The 22,333-nt window shown below is 44.5% G+C and overlaps 1 protein-coding gene across 3 annotated transcripts in view; it reads right to left on the bottom strand.

Annotated features, from left to right (window-relative positions):
* trim55a (tripartite motif containing 55a) overlaps positions 1-22,333 on the bottom strand; it is an 82,588-nt gene that overhangs the window by 41,442 nt on the left and 18,813 nt on the right. For all 3 annotated transcript variants that reach the window (XM_087985809.1, XM_043689271.2, XM_043689272.2), the window contains exons 3-4: positions 5,183-5,348; positions 1,713-1,808 (exon numbers count right to left, since the gene is read on the bottom strand). In XM_087985809.1, coding sequence (XP_087841935.1) covers positions 1,713-1,808; positions 5,183-5,348 — 262 coding nt within the window. The remainder of the gene's footprint in view (positions 1-1,712; positions 1,809-5,182; positions 5,349-22,333) is intronic.

The following is a 22,333-nucleotide window of genomic DNA, read 5'->3' as shown; positions in this document are numbered from 1 at the left end:
TTTTAGCACCGGGTCCCGTGAATATTAACCCTTCATCTACAATGTTAACAGGAATATTATAATGTTTTCTATCGAAAATATTAAGTGGGCAAACAAATTTCATTCAAACAAAAGCTTAAGAGAGTGCTAGCTAATATTTGTCCCACCAACACTCAAGAAGCTTGACACCATCCAGGACAAAGCATTTGATTGGCACTACATCCACAACCATCCACTCCATCCACCACCGATGCTCAGTAGCAGCAGTGTGTACTATTTACAAGATGCACTGCAGAATTTCACCAAAGATCCTCAGACAGCACCTTCTAAACCCACAATCACTTTCATCTAGAAGGACAAACGCAGCAGATGCATGGGAACATCACTACTACAACTTCCCCTCCAAACAACTCATCATCCTGGTTTGCAAATATATTGCCGTTCCTTCAGTGTCACTGGGTCAAAATCCTGGAATTCCCTCCCTAAGGGCATTGTGGGTCAACCTACAGCACATGGACTGCAGCGGTTTAAGAAGGCAGCTCCCCCCCACCTTCACAAGAACAATGGAGTTGGGGCAATAAATATTGATCCAGCTAATGACACCCACGTCCCATGATGGATTAAGAAAAAAATTTGTAAGGGATGACTTCAAGCACTGAATCTTTGTTTCTGCTGTGTATCAATGCACTACATCGGTCACCATGATAAAGAAAGGGATAAAGAGTTACTTTTCTTGGCATCTCATTGAGGGCCGAAGGGCCCGTTCCTGTGCTGTACTGTTCTATGTCCTATGTTCTATGTTTTATCTCCCTACAACATCAGAGGTCACACAATGCCAGCTTATAGCCCAACAGGTTTATTTGAAACCTGCATCCTCAGGCATGCTGTGATGTGATGGGTGCAGGTTTGACTGGCCACAAACTGAGTTTTAATCAGTTACATCGAGGGCCAAAGGGCCTGTACTGCGCTGTATTTTTCTATGTTCTATGTTGTAGGGACTTCACCTGATGAAAGAGTAGTGCTCCAAAAGCTTGTGATTTCAAATAAACCTGTTGGACTATAAACTGTCATCATGTGACTTCTGATGTTGTAGGGAGATAAAACGTAGGACATAGAACATAGAACAGTATAACACAGGAACGGGCCCTTCGGCCCTCAATGTTGTGATGAACATGACACCAATGAAACTAATCCCTTCTGACAATAGACAATAGGTGCAGGAATAGGCCATTCAGTCCTTTGAGACAGCACCACCATTCATTATGATCATAGTTGATCATCCAAAATCAGTATCCTGTTCCTGCCTTATCCCCATAGCCCTTGATTCCACTATCTTTAAGAGCTCTATCCATCTCTGCCTGCTCTAGGTCTGTGTCCCTCCATTCTGTGCATATTCATGAGCTTATCTAAAAGTCTCTTAAACACCCCTATTGTATCTGCCTCCACACTGATACTGAGCAATGATGTTGTTTTTCTGCCTTCTTAACGATTGAAAAACTATTTATGAACTTTCCATATTTGCATAACTTTTGGATGTCCCAATAGTTCAGAGCAGCATTTTTGGAGGGCTAGTAAGCAGAACAACTGAACTGTGGCCTAAGAGAACAGAATAAGATATAAAAGTACAGCTCCTAAGATACAAATATGTTTGTTAAAAATGGAATAATGTCACATCAAATTATATCTGGAATACTTGCATGCTAATTGTTTGCATTCACAAATATTGGAAATACCTCAATACTTTTGCATGTCTCTTCCATCTGAGTGATTATTGTTTGAACACGGTCATTGCTTGCTACTAGCATTGTGATTCCATCACCGAACTCGGACTGCGCACAAAACAAAACACATAACTTTAAATTAGTTAAATGAGAATGAGAGGATCCATCAGTGTCCGATTTTAATGCTATTTTGAATGATGTTGTAAGGGACAAGATTTCAGGGCCCAGCTAGAATTGGCAGAAATAGCCTGAATCACAGAATCAGATATCAGGATCGCAAATAAGGTTTCTCTCATACTGCGTAACAGCAAAGCCAGGATTAAAATGACACACTGTTTTAACTTAAAAACAGTAAAAGAACTGCAGATGCTGGAAATCTTAAGAAGGGTCACTGGACCTGAAATGGTAACTCTCCACAGGTGCTCCCCAACCTGCTGAGTTTTTCCAGCAATTTCTGTTTTTGATTCACAGTTTCATTCAGTCGTTTGTACATGTAATGATTTGAAACAGACAGATAAATAACTACAGACTGCCAATAAACATGTATCCACAGTGATATTAAATTTGAGAGTTCCTGACTAAAAACTACATGATGTTAAACAGAAGATATTTAAGTTATATGAAACAATGCAGATGCAGAGTCCTCAACAGCTCCTCACATGACAAGCCCTTCATTCCTGGGATAATTCTTGAAAACCTTCTCTGGACCCTCTCCGCTGCCAACACATCCTTTGTTAGATATGGGGCCCAAAACCGCTCACAATATTCCAAGTGTGGCTTGCTCAGCGCCTTATACAGCCTCAGTGATGCATCTTTGCTCTTGTCTTCTAACCCTCTTGAAATGAATGCTAACATTGCTTTCCTAACTGCCAATTGAACCCTGCAAAGCTCAAAGGAAGTTGTACATAATGATCTAGCAAAGGCCATGGTGTAGATTTCACTTTCCTGATATTAATTACATTCTGGTGCCTGCAATATCGGATACTGACATTGAGCAGTCTAAAGCAGATACTGACATTGAGCAGTCTAAAGCAGATACTGACATTGAGCAGTCTAAAGCAGATACTGACATTGAGTAGTCTAAAGCAGATATTTGTATGAAGAATTCTTACGAACAGCACACCAGAAGTAAAAAGGACTTAATTGTCTTTCACTTATTAACATTTTAAAGGAGCATCAAGCTTATGATAGTAAAATGAGATTAAGGTAGAAGATGAAATGTCTTAGAGAAACTCTAAAAATAAATGAAATAAGCTTTAAACATTTTTAAAATCTGAAAAAAATTGACATCTCACAGGTACGTAGCTAGATTTTTTAGAGCCAATGAATTGGTCAATAATTGTAACTCAGTACATTGTTGCAGCCCTCTTTATAGTTTCTTCAACAAGATGTAGCTTTTACAAGATTTCAAAAATGAAATTATTAACATGCAAAATGGAAATTTGTCAAGATTTTCAAGATTTCTATCTCTGAGAACTTCACCTATCCTGAGGAACGTCCTCTGGATAGGTAGGGAATCACTGACAGTAACGTTTGGATCTATATTTAATTACACAAATGGACACAATTGTAACAACAGTGAGCACTGATAGTTTTGATAAAATTATTCATGCATTTGTAATTTATATTTTGTGTATTATGGCAGCAAAAGTAATTATTTATTTTTAGGAAGTAACATAAAGCAATAATTGTATTATAGGATGTTGGTTTGCTCGCGGAGCTGGAAGGTTCGTTCTCAGATGTTTTGTCACCATACTAGGTACCATCTTCAGTGAGCCTCTGGATGAAGTATCGGTGGTGTAGCCCGCTTTCTATTTATATGCTTGGGTTTCCTGATGTTATTTCCTCTGGTGATGTCATTCCCTATGATGGTGTCATTTCCTGTTCTTTTTCTCAGGGGGTGGTAAATGAGATCTAAGTCAATGTGTTTGTTGATAGAGTTCTGGTTGGAATGCCAAGCTTCTAGGAACTCTCGTGCATGGGCTACCATGGTGCCAAGGGGTCTGAGTAGTCTGGCAGTCATTTCCGAGATGTCTTTGACGTAGGGGAGAGTGGCTAGGGTTTCTGGACATTTTTTGTCTGCTTGTTGGGGTTTGTTGCTGAGAAATCGGCGGACTGTTCTCATTGGGTACCCAATCTTTTTGAATACACGGTATAGGTGATTTTCCTCTGCTCTTCACAGTTCCCCTGGGCTGCAGTGTGTGGTGGCTTGTTGAAATAATGTTCTGATGCAGCTTTGTTTGTGGGATTGCTTCTGTAGTTCAACATTTGGTCCATATGTGTTGTTTTCCTGTAGAAACAAACCCAAACAAGCAGACAAAACATGTCCAGAAACCCTAGCCGCTCTCCCCTACATCAAAGACATCTTGGAAATGACTGCCAGACTACTCAGACCCCTTGGCATCATGGTAGCCCACAAACCCACCAACACACTAAAACAGCAGCTAATGAACTTGAAAGACCCGATACAGACAACAAGCAAAACTGATGTCATTTACAAAATACCTTGCAAGGACTGTAACAAACACTACATTGGACAAACAGGCAGAAAATAGCCACCAGGATACATGAACATCAACTAGCCACAAAAGAAAAAGACCCACCCTTGCTAGTACCCTTACATACAGATGAGGAAGGACACCACTTTGACTGGGACAATACATCCATCCTCAGTCAAGCCAAACAGAGACTCGCATGAGAATTCCTAAAAGCATGGCATTCCAACCAGAACTCTATCAAAAAACACATTGACTTGGATCTCATTTACCACTCCCTGAGAAAAAGAAAATAAAATGATCTCACCAGACGAAATGACATCACCAACCCAAGGAAACCCAAACACATAAATTGAAAGTGGGCTACACAACCAGTGCTTCATCTGAAGGCTCGTTGAAGATGTTACCCAGCATGATGATGAAATGTCTGAAAATGAACCTTCCAGCTCAGCAAGCAAACCTACCACCAGAACCTCAACTTGAGCTACAAATCTTCTCAAAAGTCGCTATTGTAATTGATGTAGATAACAGGGAGCAATGTATTACCATATCGAAGAATATTGGAACAGGTTTCGGCCATTTAGCCTTTGTTCTTGTTCCACCATTAAATGAGATTATGGCTGCTCTGTGGCCTAACTCCATATAGCTGCCTTTGGCCTATACCCTTTAATATCTTTGCTTAACAAGACTTTATTAATCTCAGACTTAAAACTAAAACGTTTTAAGCTGCAGCCCAAATTGAAGCATTTCTAACATTCTTAATCCTGTTGCTTGTTCCCTTTAAAAAAAACCAACAAATGTGTGATAGGATTATCGTCTTATGAAGTCTTAAATTGAAAACTGATGAAAGTAAGTCTAGGCTGCTCCATTGGGGGTTAGGAGAATAGGCCCGGAAATGGATTATTCTTCTATCCCTTAAATGAGAACGACAGACGGAGCTTTTCTCAAAACAAGATGAAACTGTGGCAAAAAGAAACTAAGACCTACCTTTTGCCTTTTATAAATATTGTTGAGTGGAGCTACTTCACAGTCTTTGTGAGCTCCAAATACTTTACACAAGGAGCATGTCGGCACTTCACACGTCAGGCAGTAAATGTTGATACGTTCATCATTGTGTTCCTCACACATGGGTTGCTCCCTCTTCTTTTCTGGTCTGCAAACAACACAGATTGAATTTCAGTTCTTGGATGTTTTACGCTAAATACAACACGAATGTGACTGTTCAGTCCCTGTCCCAAACATTGTATATGCATCCTTATGTAATAGAAACATAGAAACATAGAAAATAGGAGCAGGAGTAGGCCATTCAGCCCTTCGAGTCTGCACCATCATTCAATATGATCATGGCTGATCATGCAATCTCAGTATCCCATTCCCTCTCTCTCTCTCCAACCCCCTTGATCCTTTTAGCTGCAATGGCCATGTCCAGCTCCCTTCTGAATCTATCTAATGGACTGGCCCCAACAGCTTCCTGTGGGAGAGAATTCCACAGGTTCACAACTCTCTGAGGGAAGAAACTCTTCCTCATCTCAGTCCTGAGTGCCTTACCCCTTATTCTTAGACTGTGATCCCGAGTTCTGGACTTCCCCAACATCGGGAAACATTCAGAACCTGTCGAGTCCCATCAGGATTTTATATGTTTCCATGAGATTCTCCCTCTCATTCTTCTACTTTCCAGTGAGTACAAGCCCAGTCGATCCAGTCTTTCCTCATATATCAATCCTGCCATCCCGGGAATCAGTCTGGTGAACCTTCACTGGACTTGCTCAATAACAAGAATGCCCTTCCTCAGACTAGGAGGCCCAAGCTGCACAGAGTCCTCATAATGCAATCAACAAATCTCAATGACCACAAACAATTGCAGAGATATATTTACATTGGGCATATATTTACAAGGGAAAGCCCTAAGGAAAAATCAGCTGCATGAACTTGTGCTCTTTGTTTCCTCTTGGAAGTTTCCTCTTTGGTCCACTGTGTCTCAGTGTAATCCTGTCACCAGCAGCTGAGGTAGTGCCCGTCTGTTCAGTGTCACACTCCAATGCCTTTGATGTCTGTGGTAGGTGCTGGATAATCATCTCGAGAGCTCCAGCTCACTGTCTCCTGCACTGGCTCCGTGATTCCCCTCTCTCACCTACTGGAGCTCGACAGGTCTACAGCGGAGGGGAAAAGGAGCCATCACTACCCTGTGGGGTGGGGAGGAGGGGTGCTGAAAGGAAAGTTAGCACATGCTCTTCCTCAGGCTGTGCCAATGCATTGTGTTGTCTTCCTGCGCCAGGTCGAGCTCTGGAAGGGTTCTAGATGCCTCAAATCCTCTTGACTAGCCACTGGAACCCATGGCTGGGGAGCAAGAAAATGCAGATTGCTGTATCTGGCTATACATGGAGGAGGTCCTGTGTTTGGTTTTGTTACGTACAGCAGACCTCATAGTGCGGATAGACTCCTCCATAGCCCACGGAAAGCTGCGCATATAGCCCGCAGCATGCTCCCCATATTTCCACATTGCCTCTGCAGAATGTCCAGCAGGTTTCCCATCACATTGACCAGTAGCATGGGGTTTAGCAAAGGCCTGATCGCCAGCACTCCTCCCATCAACTATCACACCATCTCCCAGCTGTGAGGGTGAAAGCGAGCATCATTTTAAAGTGAAAAGCAGGAGGTTTAGGGGGGAACCGTTTTCACCCAGAGGGTGTTGGAGCTCTTGGAAGATAGCTAAGACGGGAAACTTCACACAAACGTTAAAAAGTAATTGGATGAGCACTTGAAATTAACCTTGGAACAGGGGAGCTCACTAGTTCGATGCCCACTATAACTTCTAACTTTATTTCTAAAGTTACCACTTCAGGGAACTATGCACCTGCACTCCAAGATCCCTCGGTATATGAATGATCCTTTGGGTCCTACCATTTGCTTCCATTTGACCTCCCTTATCCCAGAGTATTGCTCTCTTGTCTTCAGTACTATAACACTCTTTATTTACATTTATACATTAGAGTCAGAGAGGTCTATGGCCCTTCATCCCATTGAGTCCGCACCGGTCAAAAATAATCATCGAACTATTTGAACCCATTTTCCAGCACTTGCTCTTTAGCCTTGTATGTCTTGCCATCTCAACACTGAACAATTCTTAAATGTTACCAAAGTTCTACCATTACAGGCATTGAATTCTGGATTCCCACTGCATTCTGGGTGAAAAGGATTTTCCTCACATCTCCTCTCAACCTTCCGCCCTTTACCATCGATCTCTGCCATTGCTCCCTCCAGCAGGGCGAGCGTTTTCTCCCTGTCCATTCTGTCAGGACTGCTCATAATTTGAACATGTCACTCATGTTCTCTCTCAAACCACCCTGCTCATGTTGATAGATCATAGGTCCCTGGAACTTTTGTACGAAAACAGCCCCAGTCTGTCCAACCTCTCTTCACAACATTGCGGGTGACTGAATAGAGCTCCCTAGTGTCATGTCAAAGACCTCCCTCCTCTTGTGTTTTTTTCTCACCTCTCTCTATTCCAATCACTTCCACTCGCTTCAAGGATGGCAGCAGAGCAGGACACTTCAGCCAGAGCCTGGCCGCTCCATCCATTTCTTTTTCTGACTTTTTTTCCCTCTTTTGTGTTTCTTTTCTTCTTTCTTCTCGGACTTGGATTGCCAGCCCTGCTTGGCAATCTTGCATCCTGGCTTCGAAATCTCTTGACTGCCCAGTGCGGTGGTCTGCTAGCCTGGTGTGGTGGTCTCCTGGCCCAGTGCGGTGGTCTGCTAGCCTGGTGTGGTGGTCTCCTGGCCAAGTATGGTGGTCTCCTGGCCCGGTGCGGTGGTCTGCTAGCCTGGTGTGGTGGTCTCCTGGCCAAGTGTGGTGGTCTGCTAGCCCGGTGTGGTGGTCTCCTGGCCAAGTATGGTGGTCTCCTGGCCCGGTGCGGTGGTCTCCTGGCCTGGGGTGGTGGTCTGCTAGCCCGGTGTGGTGGTCTCCTGGCCAAGTGTGGTGGTCTCCTGGCCTGGGGTGGTGGTCTCCTGGCCCAGTGCGGTGGTCTCCTGGCCCGGTGTGATAGTCTCCTGGCCCGGTGTGGTGGTCTCCTGGCCCGGTGCGGTGGTCTCCTGGCCCAGTGCGGTGGTCTCCTGGCCTGGTGCGGTGGTCTCCTGGCCCAGTGCGGTGGTCTCCTGGCCCAGTGCGGTGGTCTCCTGGCCCAGTGCGGTGGTCTCCTGGCCCAGTATGGTGGTCTCCTGGCCTGGTGTGGTGGTCTCCTGGCCCAGTGCGGTGGTCTCCTGGCCCAGTATGGTGGTCTCCTGGCCCGGTGCGGTGGTCTCCTGGCCCGGTGTGATGGTCTCCTGGCCCGGTGTGGTGGTCTCCTGGCCCAGTGCGGTGGTCTCCTGGCCCAGTATGGTGGTCTCCTGGCCTGGTGTGGTGGTCTCCTGGCCCAGTGTGATGGTCTCCTGGCCCGGTGCGGTGGTCTCCTGGCCCAGTGCGGTGGTCTCCTGGCCCAGTGTGGTGGTCTCCTGGCCCAGTGCGGTGGTCTCCTGGCCCAGTGTGATGGTCTCCTGGCCCGGTGCGGTGGTCTCCTGGCCCAGTGTGGTGGTCTCCTGGCCCAGTGCGGTGGTCTCCTGGCCTGGTGTGGTGGTCTCCTGGCCCAGTGCGGTGGTCTCCTGGCCCAGTGCGGTGGTGTCCTGGCCCAGTGCGGTGGTCTCCTGGCCCGGTGCGGTGGTCTCCTGGCCCAGTGTGGTGGTCTCCTGGCCCGGTGCGGTGGTCTCCTGGCCCAGTGCGGTGGTCTCCTGGCCCGGTGCGGTGGTCTCCTGGCCCAGTGTGGTGGTCTCCTGGCCCAGTGTGGTGGTCTGCTAGCCCAGTGCGGTGGTCTCCTGGCCCGGTGCGGTGGTCTGCTAGCCCAGTGCGGTGGTCTCCTGGCCCGGTGCGGTGGTCTCCTGGCCCAGTGTGATGATCTCCTGGCCCGGTGCGGTGGTCTCCTGGCCCGGTGCGGTGGTCTCCTGGCCCAGTGTGATGATCTCCTGGCCCGGTGCGGTGGTCTCCTGGCCCGATGCGGTGGTCTCCTGGCCCGGTGCGGTGGTCTCCTGGCCCGATGCGGTGGTCTGCTAGCCCAGTGCGGTGGCCTCCTGGCCCGGTGTGGTGGTCTCCTGGCCCAGTGTGGTGGTCTCCTGTCCCAGTGCGGTGGTCTCCTGGCCCAGTGCGGTGGTCTCCTGGCCCGGTGTGATAGTCTGCTAGCCCAGTGTGGTGGTCTCCTAGCCCGGTGCGGTGGTCTCCTAGCCCGGTGCGGTGGTCTCCTAGCCCGGTGCGGTGGTCTCCTGGCCCAGTGCGGTGGTCTCCTGGCCCGGTGTGATAGTCTGCTAGCCCAGTGCGGTGGTCTCCTGGCCCGGTGTGATAGTCTGCTAGCCCAGTGTGATGGTCTCCTGGCTCGGTGCGGTGGTCTCCTGGCCCATTGCGGTGGTCTCCTGGCCCAGTGTTGTGATCTGGCCCAGCGTGGTGGTCTGCTAGCCTGGTGTGATGGTCTCCTGGTGCAGTGTGGTGGACGTTTGGCAGCTGGTGCTGTCTTTCAGCCTGGCGTGGCCTCGGCATGGACTTCTGGCCTCAAGGTGATCCTGGAGCAGTCTCCAGGCTTGAGATCCTCAAGGTGAAGCCTGACACAGTCTAGAGTCAAGGACTAGCATGGACTGGAGTCGAGGTGCCTGTATGGACTGAGTTAGTAAGGCCTTTGTTCTCAACCTTTTAAATTTCTTTATTTTGTAATTTATTGCCATGATCTGCAAGGCTGAACTGTTTATTTCTTTATTTTCCCACATTTTGTTCGTGAAGAACCTGTACTGAAGAATCTGTACCAAGATAACTTGTATTTATGATGGCACTGTAAGTGACAACTTATAAGCTTTTCACTCGACTCATGTGAGTACATGTAACAATAAAGCTCTTTCCAATCAATTCAATTCACTTCTTCTGCCCTTTCTGTTGATGTCAGAGTAACTATCAATTACATCACCTTTACCTAATGCTTTTGAACAGATTGCCTTCTAGACAATGCATTACCAGCTGAACAACAAGAAACCACCTCATTGCTGAATCACATGGTTCATACATATGCCCCGACACATTTTTTTTAGAATTTTAATTACAATTGAGTGGGAACAGGCAAGAAGACAGAAAGCAGAAGTGACATTCACTTCCTATTAGGACATTGGGAGAGCTGATGGCTTATCATAGAATCCCTACAGTGTGGGAGCAGGATATTCAGCCCACTGAGTCCACAGTGACCCTCTGAGGACATCGCACCCAAATCCACCCATCCTCCCAGTAACACTGCATTTCCCACCTAACCTACACATCCCTGAACACTAAGGGCAATTTATGACAGCCAATCCACCCTAACCTTCACATCTTTGGACAATGGGAGGAAACTGGAGCACCCACAGGAAACCCACACAGACACAGGGAGAATGTGCAACAGAGACTTCTAGAGTCATAGAATCATTGAGATGTACAGCACTGAAACAGACCCTTCAGTCCAACCTGTCCATGCCAACCAGATATTCCAACAAAATCTAGTCCCAATTGCCAGCACCTGGCCCATATCCCTCCAAACCCTTCCTATTCACATAACCATCTAAATACCTTTTAAATGTTGCAATTGTACCAGCCTCCATCACATCCTCTGGCAGCTCATTCCATACATTTACCACCCTCTGCGTGAAAAAGTTGCCCCTTAGGTCTCTTTTATATCTTTCACCTCTCACCCTAAATTTATGCCCTCTGGTTCTTGACTCCCCAACCCCAGGGAAAAGACTTTGTCTATTTACCCTATCCATGCCCCTCATGATTTGATTTTGTAAACCTCTATAAGGTCACACCTCAGCCTCTAAAGCTCCAGAGAAAACAGTGCCAGCCTATTCAGCCTCTCCCTATAGCTCAAATCCTCCAACCCAGGCAACATCTCTTGTAAATGTTTTCTGAACCCTTTCAAGTTTCACGACATCTTTCCGATAGGAAGGAGACCAGAATTGCATGCAATATTCCAACAGTGGCCTAGCCAATGTCCTGTACAGCTGCAACATGACCTCCCAACCCCTGTACTCAATACTCTGACCAATAAAGGAAAGCATACCAAACGCCTTCTTCACTATCCTAACTACCTGTGACTCCACTTTTAAGGAGCTATGAACCTGCACTCCAAGGTTTCTTTGTTTAGCAAGACTGCCCAGGACCTTACCATTAAGTGTATAAGTCCTGCTAAGATTTGCTTTCCCAAAATGCAGCACCTTGCATTTATCTGTATTAAACTCCATCTACCACTTCTCAGCCCATTGGCCCATCTGATCAAGATCCTGTTATAATCTGAGGTAACCTTCTTGGATGTCAACTACACCTCCAATTTTGGTGACATCTGCAAACTTATTCTCTATACCTCCTATGTTCACATCCAAATCATTTATATAAATGATGAAAAGTAGAAGACCCAGCACTGATCCTTGCGGCACTCCACTGGTCACAGGCCTCCAGTCTGAAAAACAACCCTCCACCACCACTCTCTGTCTTCTACCTTTGAGCCAGTTCTGTATCCAAATGGCTAGTTCTCCCTATATTCCGTGAGACCTAACCTTGCTCACCAGTCTCCCATGGGCAACCTTGTTGAATGCCTTACTGAAATCCATATAGATCACATCTACCACCCTGCCCTCATCAATCCTCTTTGTTACTTATTCAAAAAACTCAATCAAGCTTGTGAGACATGATTTTCCACACACAAAGCTATGTTGACTATCCCTAATCAGTCCTTGCCTTTCCAAATACATGTACATCCTGTCCCTCAGGATTCCCTCCAACAACTTGCCCACCACCGAGGTCAGGCTCACTGGTCTATAGCTCCCTAGCTTGTCCTTACCGCCCTTCTTAAACAGTGGCACCACATTAGCCAACCTCCAGTCTTCCGGCACCTCACCTGTGACTATCGATGATACAAATATCTCAGAAAGAGGCCCAGCAATCACTTCTCTAGCTTCCCACAGAATTCTAGGGCACACCTGATCAGGTCCTGGGGATTTATCGACTTTTATGCATTTCAAGGCATTCAGCACTTCCTCCTCTGTAATATGGACATTTTTCAAGATATCACCATCTATTTCCCTACAGTCTATATCTTCCATATCCTTTTCCACAGTAAACACTGATGAAAAATACTTGTTTAGTACCTCCCCCATCTCCAGCAGCTCCACACATAGGTTGCCTTGCTGATCTTTGAGGGGTCCCTAGTTACTCTTTTGTCCTTAATGTATTTGTAAAAACCCTTTGGATTCTCCTTAATTTTATTTTCCAAAGCTATCTTATGTCCCCTCCTGATTTCCCTATTAAGTATACTCCTACTGCTTTTATACACTTCTAAGGATTCACTCGATCTATCCTGTCTATGCCTGACATATGCTTCCTTCTTTTTCTTAACCAAACCCTCAATTTGTTTAGTAATCCAGCATTCCCTGCCCCTACCAGTCTTTTCTTTCACCCTGACAGGAATATACTTTCTCTGGATTCTTGTTATCTCATTTTTGAAGGTTTCCCATTTTCCAGCCGTCCCTTTACCTGTGAACATCTGCCCCCGAGTCAGCTTTCAAAAGTCCTTGGCCTTTCTCCAATTTAGATTCAACTTTTAGATCTGGTCTATCTTTTTCCATCACTATTTTAAATCTATGCCCGAGGCTGGAATTGAACTTGGGTCCCTGGCGCTATGACACAGCAGTGCGAACCACTGAGACACTGTGTCACCCATTTTTAATCCAGAGACCCAAATAATGATCCAGAGACCTGGGTTTGAATCCTGCTATGCTGAAAGCCACGAAGATCTGGAATGAAACCATTGATGAATGTCATGGAGAAGCCTATCATGTTCACTAAAGGGAAGGAATGCATTGTCCTGGCCTGACCTAACTGTGACCCTAGACCCTCAGAGTAATGTGGCTGACTCCTAACTGCCCTCTGGGCAATGAGTGCACAGCACCCACATCCTGTGAATGAGTAAATGAGATGTCTGGCTGGTAACAACATTCTGGCTCCAGGGTCTTTGAAAACCTTCCACCTGGAGACAAGGGTCTGCCTTTTCCTGCTGCTGCCTCTTTGCAGGGGACAACATCCAGGCTGGGCTGACAGGTGGCAAGTAACATTCATGCTACACTAATACCAGACTATGACCAACACCAATAAGAGACAATGTAACCACTGCCCCTTGACAGTCAGTGGTGTCACCATCATTGAATCCCCCACTATCAACATCCTGGGACTTATCATTGACCAGGAACTCAACTTGATGCACCAGACCAACACAATGACTATAAGAGCAAATCCGAGGGTAGGAATACTGCAGCAAGTAACTCACCTCCTGACTCCCCAAAACCTATCTACCATCTACAAGGCACAAGTCAGGAATGTGATGGAATACTCCCCACTTGCCCTGGATGGGTGTAGGTCCAACAACACTCAAGAAGCTTGACACCATCCAGGACAAAGCAGTCCACTTGATTGGCACCAAATCCATAAGCACCCACCCCCTCCACCACCACGCTCTGTAGCAGCAGTGTGTACTACCTACAAGATGCACTGCAGAAGTTCAGCAAAGATCACCGGACAGTACCTTCCAAATCCAGGACCACTTCCATCTAGAAGGACAAGGGCAGCGGATAAATGGGAACACCACTACCTTCAAGTTCCCCTTTGAGCCACTCACCATCCTGACTTGGAAATATATCACTGTTTCTTCACTGTTGCTGGGTCAAAATTCTGGAATTCCTTCCCTAAGGGCATTGTGGATCTACCCACACCTGGTAAAAAGGCTTCTAGAACTGGAACTTGATTAATTTGATAAAAATTGTACTGTGGTCCAGTAAAGAAACATTAATATCCTTTCCTGCTTCAAGTCCATCAGTCCCAGAGGCTTATCAAAATGAAACCCATGCTGAGCAATTTGTTTCCTTTGCACAACAGCAGCTATCAGCATTGCTGTGGGAATAGAATTGGAGAACAGTAATTTCCAATTAACCCCGTTGCTAAAATAGCAGGAAGTAATTTAGTTAAGGATCAGGCAGAAAGTTATTGCGAAAAATTGTTATAACAGAAACTCCAGCAGCAGGTGGCAATAGTGAGTGAGTGCATCTAACAGGGTGTTATGGATCAAACCAAATCCCTGCAAATATATCAAAGAGAGAGCCTAGACCCTAACTTTTATCTTATTTAAAGGCAAGTGTAAGCTGCTGAGATCCTGATGTAATTTGATTGGTCACACGTATAGCTTTAAGTAAAACACACTTTATTTTTACACTCAGTTAAATACAAACAAGAGAAAGAGGAATTGGTATAACTCTATTGGAACACTTAACATAATAATAGATTATTTAACTATTAAATAGCAACTGTTCCAAAAAACAATGTCCCATAAACACACCCTTGACAAAGGCAAATTCAGTAAAATAGATTGTCTCACATGCAATGTTTCTCCAGTCGAGGAGAAAAGAACACCACGAGAAAATTCCAGCAGAGGGAGAGTACTCCAACTTTTTGCTGTGGCTGAGAGAGATGTATACCATCTTCCACAGCCAACCTCAAAACCCCAACAACTACAAAGAGTTAAAGTAAAACCCTGATTCTGTAGAGCCTGAGTCCACCTGTTCCCGCTGTTTCTATTGTTTTAACTTTTAAAAGAATCCAGGGCCTCACAAGCTGTTTACTGTATTAGCTTGGTAGACAACTCAATACCCCATCTCAAAATCTCTCCTCAAAAACAACCAAAACTAAAGAGACCTCTTAAAGCCATAATATCGTCACAGGGGCAACTTGAGCAATTGTGCTAGCACCTCCAGTGTACTAGATGATGAGAGGAGGTCCCAGGAACTGCAGTAGGGGCAATCTCTGACAGAAAGGGTTACTTGAGGAGAGGAGAGGACAGCTCATTGGGAGGAGGATCAGACAGAGAATGGACTTCCTCAAGCAGAAGTAAACCACAAGTTTGATTCCTTCTAATTATTGCATATTCTCTTTCAAACCTCCTTTCATGTTTGTAAGTACCTGATGCCAGTTGAATAAAGAATCACTGCTTCATGATATTTGCACTGTTTGTGTGTTCAAATCTCATTGCATTAAGAATCAGTACCACCCAGACAGTGGAAACATTTATTTGAGATGCAAATTCTCAAAAGGTTAGAACAGTGAATTATGTATCACCAGCACACAGTATACAAGTCCTCCGAAAATATTGTGAGATTTTACCTCATTCTATCAAACAGCTCACTGCTCAGCCATTCCAGCTAAAGGGTGTCTTCGCACCCTGCTAATGATAAGTCAACCTTATATTATCTCCAGAGGTTATATTATCTTCAGTGGGCCTCCAGGTGAAGAAGTGTGCATGATTCCTGCTTTCTATTTTGTGGGCGGCACGGTGGTTAGCACTGCTGCCTCACAGCGCCAGAGACCCGGGTTCAATTCTCACCTCAGGCAACTGACTGTGTGGAGTTTGCACATTCTCCCCGTGTATGCGTGGGTTTGCTCCGGTTTCTTCCCACAATCCAAAAATGTGCAGGTTAGGTGAATTGGCCATGCTAAATTGCACGTAGTGTCAGGTGAAGGGGTAAATGTAGGGGAATGGGTCTTCGGTGGCTCGGTGTGGACTTGTTGGCCCGAAGGACCTGTTTCCACACTGTAAGTAATCTAAGGTTTCAAACTTATATTTACTAAAGCTTGAAAATATACCATAACTAGTTTAAGATTTCATTGTTTTCACTCAAAAACATGCTGCAGGTATTGTGGTAAGAGCATCCACTGCAGTTAGTGCATTTTAATCACAAGTGCAGCAGGGTACTCTGAATATTTCGGCATCTTGGCAGCTAAGGAACCTGGCTATGAATGAGTGAGAAGCCATCGTTATTTTGAAGATTTAATAGACTGACTTCAACAAATTATTTTTTGAGAGACTAGCAATTCAGAAGCAATGAGGTTCAAAAATGGAAATGCAAGAGAGCTTAAACAGTATGACAGATGCCCAAATTAACACCTTGTCTGGTTTACTTCAGTACGTCATACACATGTACGTGCTGACGGGAGATGCTAACAGCAACATGTAAAAATAGATCCTTAATAAAACTGGAAGCAAACTGATTATTTTTAGTAAATTTGTCACACATTAAAATGTCAGTAGCATAAACTGAGCTCATTCCAACCTGTAGCAAACGTTTCTGAGGTAAGTTGGTCTTAAATAAACTGTCCCTAATTCATGCTCTGATACCATTACAACATAGAACTCATTCTGGCTGAGCTGCACTTGGTTGGTGGGAGTGAGAAGCGAACCACGTTGCTGTTTCCACTGTTCCTCAAGCAGTCCAGCACATCAACTTTAAACATATGGACCATCTACATGAAGGTACCTTTGGAGTTATCTCCTACAAAATGATATTCAAATTTATGAAAAAGACTTTTATTTACCCCATAACATTGTGGTCTGAATCTACATAACTCTACAGTACAAAATAATTTGTTGAGAAATGTTGGAGTGTACACTTGCACCTTTACTGCAACATAATATTAATAATAAATAAAGATCTGTGCTCAGAATCCCTACAATGCGAAGCAAGTCCATCATTTCCACACTGGCTCTCCAAAGAACATCCCACCCAGATCATGCCCCCTACTCTATCCCTGTAACCTTGCATTTCCCATGGCCAATCCACCTAACCTGCACACCTTTGGAGTGTGGGTCAAAACTGGAGTACCTGGAGGGAACTCATGCAGACACAGGGAGAATGTACAAACTCCACACAGACAGTTGTCCAAGAGTGGAATTGAACCTGGGTCCCTGGCACTGTGAGGCAGTCCTCGAAACATCGACTCTCCTGCTCCTCGGATGCTGCCTGACCTGCTGTGTTTTTCCAGCGCCACACTTTTCGACTCTGATCTCCAGCATCTGCAGTCCTCACTTTCTCCTACTCAACCAAGGCAGTAAAAACTAAAACAGTGCTGCAAACAGAGTCAAACTCCTGACAAAACAAATAGCTTCACACTTTCTGGTAACACAGCGCCTCGACAAACTGAGTGGGTCAACGCAAAGTTCAACCATTGAGGAATCAAAGATTGTGATGTGAAATCAGGACGTTCGGCCAAATGTGTTTTCCTTCCCCAGTGGGAAAAGCTTGCTGGCTGAGAGAACTCCAATTCAGTGGTGTGCGGGACAGAGCAGATGTCCTGATTAAAGATACTGACTGATCCGAAGGTAAACCAGTGGTCAGAGCTTCAGCAGCCTGTTCACCTTCACTCAGGGTACAGAAAACTGCTATCAATGGGCAAACTGAACACAAAGCAAGGACAGCATCACCCCAACCAGGTCGCTGGGTTCTGGTGGTGCCAGAGTGGTGTACAATTGGGGCTGATGAGGGCGGGTTGCCATGGAGCATATTGCTACAGGAGACCCCCTTGTGTGGCAAAGAACATGTGAAAAGCTGGTGGGAAAACATACGTGGCAGCTGGAAGAGGTCCTTAAGAGGCTACTTCAGCTCTGTTGGACCTAGGTAAAATAGAATGATGTCAGGAACACAACAGGAACTCCACACTCACTGTTCCTGAGGTGCTAGTAAAATTCAGTCCATTGTTGGAAGAGAGAGCCTGATGCCCATTATGGACACTTTATGAACAGAACAGAGCAAACCAAACGGAGGATTAAAATGAGGAGGAGGCTTCAAAGGGACTCAACTCATAACTGTTACAGTGTCCGTCCATCGCAATGAACAAACAGAAAGTGCTTGTAACTCACCAGAGGGGCTGTGTCTGAGTGTTAACACCCCACCAACTTTAATGCCAGTGCAATCTGTGCAGTGATAATGCTATTGCTCAGTTGGTAACATTCTTGCCACTGAGTCAGAACTTTATGACTTTATGCTCACATTGGAGTCATGAACACAAAAGGCTGACATTCAGTGGAGGGAAGAACATGGGAGTTTTTTTTATTTGTCTAACATCAGTGGCTTGACCAGCATTAATTGCCCAGACAGTAGTTAAGAGTCAACCACATTGCTGTGGGTCTGAAGTCACACATATGTCAGATGGGCAGATTTCCTTCCCTAAAGGACATTAGTGAACCAGATGGGTTTTTATGACAATCGTTTCACAATCATTAACAGGGTCTTAATTCCAGATATTTTTGTTGGATTCAAAGTCCACCATGGAAGGATGTGAACTCAGATCTCCAGAACATGACCTGGGTCTTCCAGGAGTAATAACCCAGTGACAATACCACTGGGGCATTACCTCCCATTTCCTGGCATCCTGCCCAATATTTAATCCTGAATTAACATCAAAACCAGAATATCCTGTCATTACCACATTGCTATTCATAGGAGCTAACGCGGCACTTTTAAAATTGATTGGCTGGCAAATGACTAAAAAGCTCAATGCCAAGGTACATGTGGTACAAGGTCCTTCTACCTGCATCTCCAAATAACCCCGATGGATGTGCATATCCTACTGTGCTGGTACTGTACTGCTGTGCATAGAAACCCTCTGTTCCATGAAATGTGTTTTAATGGCCACCACTTCTAACATGAAAACAAGTTACATCAGAGGTCACATGACTATGGTAAACCTTGAGTGTACAATGTACAAATGCATTTCTCCAAACAATACCCTCTTGCTAAAAAAAATGTGTATAGTGACATTTGCAGTTAGATGTTACTCTATATCCATGACCAACAAAGAGAATGAGCATGGGCTAAATACTGGGAGATCTAAGGAACAGAATCAAGTCCCAGAACTCAACCAGTCAAATCAGGTTGATGTAAAGTTAACTGGGAGTGGATTCAAGTCCAGACACCTGACAAGACATACCTCAGAATGCCACCCAACAGCCTTCTAGAGGTCAAACTGGGAAAAACCAGAACCCAGGATATGGGTAAAAGAACTGAACTGTGAAAAGTTAAGACTTTTGTTTCATTCATTCACTGGATAAGGACATCACTGGCCAGGCCAGCATTTATTGCCCATCCTGAATAAAAGTCAAACACATCGCTGTGGGTCTGGAGTCACATGTAGGGCAGACCAGGTAAGGATGGAAGTTTCCTTTCCTAAAGGGCATTAGTGACCCAGATGCATTTTGTCCTGACAATTGAGACATGGTCATCATTAGACTCTTAATTCCAGACTTTTCCTTGAGTTCAAATTCCATCTGCCATGACAGCATTTGAATCTGGGTTCCCAGAACATTCCTTTGTCTCTGGATTAACAATCCAGCGATAATGCCATGAGGCGAATGTGACACAGCTGAGCAAACAAGTTCCACTGATAGTTCTAAGCTGATTTCAAGCCCAGGTTAGGACAAAGCATGTGATTGAGAAATGACTGTGTGGCTTATGCCAAGTTTTGTATTGGACCTTCACATGGACCTTGTAATGGAACAATCACCATTAATAATGGGGAGGACTCTCATGCATGTGTGTTCTTCATGGTGAGAAAGTATTACATTGGTCATAGACACCAAGCATTGATATTCAACTTATTTTATTTACTTTTAACACCTGAAATCTTCCATGGTGTAAAACTGATTTTAACATGGTCAAATTCTGACCTAAAATAACTGCTGATTAGATTGTCATTCTGAGTCTAAGCTGAAATTAATATCATTATGAAGAGAGAGCACAACTCAGATCTGTATCCCCCAGTTGATTCATAGCTTGTAAAGTTTGTTGTAATTTTATTTTTTAAAAAATCAATCATCACTATTCTATTGTGCCTATTGACCTAAATTAGATGATTATCGTTAAAACATTTCTTGCTGTATAGATCATAAGATAAAGGTGCAGAAATAGGCTATTTGGCCAATTGAGTTTACCCCGCCATTCAATCATGGCTGATATGTTTCTCAACTCCATTCTCCCTCCATCATCCTGTGACCCTTGATCCCTTTACTAATCAAGAACCTAACTATCTCTGTCTTAATTACATTCAGTGACTAAAAATGGAATAGTGTAGGATAGATGGGCTTCAGATTGGTTCCACAGGTCGGCGCAACAGCGAGGTGCGAAGGGTCTGTACTGTGCTGTAATGTTCTATGTTCTGGAAGTTGCACAGTAAGATAAAAGGTGGTTTGCAAAGCATTCAGCTGGGGAAAACAATGAGCAGACACAGGAACAAATAAATGGACATTTATCAACAACATCTGAGCAGCAGAACAGAGACAAGGAGAAAAATGTTTCTGCGACTAAAAACTGAAAGATACTCTCCCTGCCCATCTCTCCTCCAACCACAAAAGTCAGTACCCAGTTGAACCACAACATTGAGAAACCACTTGGATAAAGGTGATAAACCACGGAGGCTGGAAATCTGAAACAGACACAGAAAGTGCTGGAGAAAATCAGCAGGTCTTACAGGATCTGTGGATAGACAGAGAGAGACACAAAGACAAAGTTTATGTTTCAACTCTGGTGTGACCCTTCTTCAGAAATTTTCGGATGCTGCAGAGTTCCCCCAGCATTCTGCGTGCCCATTTGGAAAACAATCGATTACTGAGAAATCAAAATAAACATAGAGTCGTAGAGATGTACAGCCCAGAAACAGAACCCTTCAGCACAACTTGTCCATGCCGACCAAATATCCTAAATTAATCTAGTCCCGTTTGTCAGCATTTCGTCCTTGTACTCATGGTAGTGAAAGGAATAGGGAGTAAAACAAAAATATCTGAACAATTGGAAATTAACAGAAATTTCAATTTCTAAAAGTTGACCCTCCCACAATCAGATTGGATATTGCAGAGTTGCTTCAAAAGTTATGCTATTTTCCAGAAAACTATTGAAGAGATAAAGGTTATCATAGACTCGTGAATTAATTTGAATGATTAGACCAGAAAACATCTTTAAGCTATAAATGATCTTAATGAACTTGAAGAGTCAAATCAACCACAAAATATTTATTTTATTCTCTCTCCACAGATGCTGCTAGATCAGGTGAGATTCTCCAGCATGCTCTGATTTTATTTGCTTCTATGTTAATGAATGGGATGTGTCATCCAAAAAGCAACATCATTGCAGATTCAATCCAGAGAAATTAGCTCAAGTGAGGGAAAAGATGAAGGTCATGTTGGACAATGATACAACTGTGTTATAGCAGTTGGAGTTCAACTGCAATAATGGTACTGAAAATAGAAAGACTCTGCAATGATTCTTACAAAGTCCACGCAGGAACAAAAGCAGGTTCATATCTATTCCACGATTGGAGGGTTGCAGTGAGGTGATCGAACAAGCACTGTTTGACACAAAAATTGACTTACTAAAATAATATTGGCAAGTTCTATTGACTGATTGAGCCAAAGAAGTGTCAGACTTTGTAACGCTCAGTTCAGATCAGTCATGATCCTATTGGATGATAGAACAGGCTTGAGAGGCTGAATGGCCTACTCCTGTTCCTATTTCTTTTGGTCCTCTGACAAGGGAGACCAGCCTCCTCCTGGCAGTTCATGTTTACAGTTCAGGGGAACAAGTCACCTAGCAGAAGGTTGTGAGACCTCCAAGCTCTAACTTAATGATGCTGTTCCAAACACTTGCAACAATCCCCATAAATGCCCCTTGGCACAAAAGGTAAAATCAAACACAGGGTCTTACAGGAGAGATGTCAGAGAGAGAGAGAAAGAGTACCAGCATGGACCTGCTTCTTTGGGTCCAGCAGCTTTAAAACACTACTGCTTGCTAAACAAACCAAACCAGAGAAGAACTCAGCTGGGAGAACTGACCACTCCCCTTTCATTTTATAAGTTTTATTTTCAAAATCTTGAAAGCCTGAGGCAGTATCCATAATCAAATTGGCCCTTTCAACTTGGACTTTTCAGAGTCTGTGAAAAAATACCCAAGGACAACATAACCTTGCTAAAGGAGTAGCATCATCACACTCGTGCAGGGAGGAAGATGGATCTTCTCTATTATCCCGATACAGAATTACTGAAATGTCACAGAGCAGAAGGAGGCCATTTGGCCCATCATGACTGCACCAGCTCTTCAAATGGGCACCACGACCTAGTGCTAATTGCTTCCTTTGTCCCCATATCCTTGCACGTTATCTCTCTTCAAATCATCATCTAACGGTCTCTTAACTGTTTCAATTGGGCACTATGTCAGAAAATGAAGAGATTTTGTTCCGTAGAGC

This window comes from Chiloscyllium plagiosum, unplaced genomic scaffold (genome assembly GCF_037043375.1).
Source record: "Chiloscyllium plagiosum isolate Xiang-an unplaced genomic scaffold, Cpla_swu_hap1 HiC_scaffold_4, whole genome shotgun sequence".
NCBI classification, from domain to species: Eukaryota; Metazoa; Chordata; class Chondrichthyes; order Orectolobiformes; family Hemiscylliidae; genus Chiloscyllium; species Chiloscyllium plagiosum.
The sequence above is the reverse complement of the archived record's forward strand: the minus strand, read 5'-3'. Positions and strand labels throughout refer to the sequence as shown.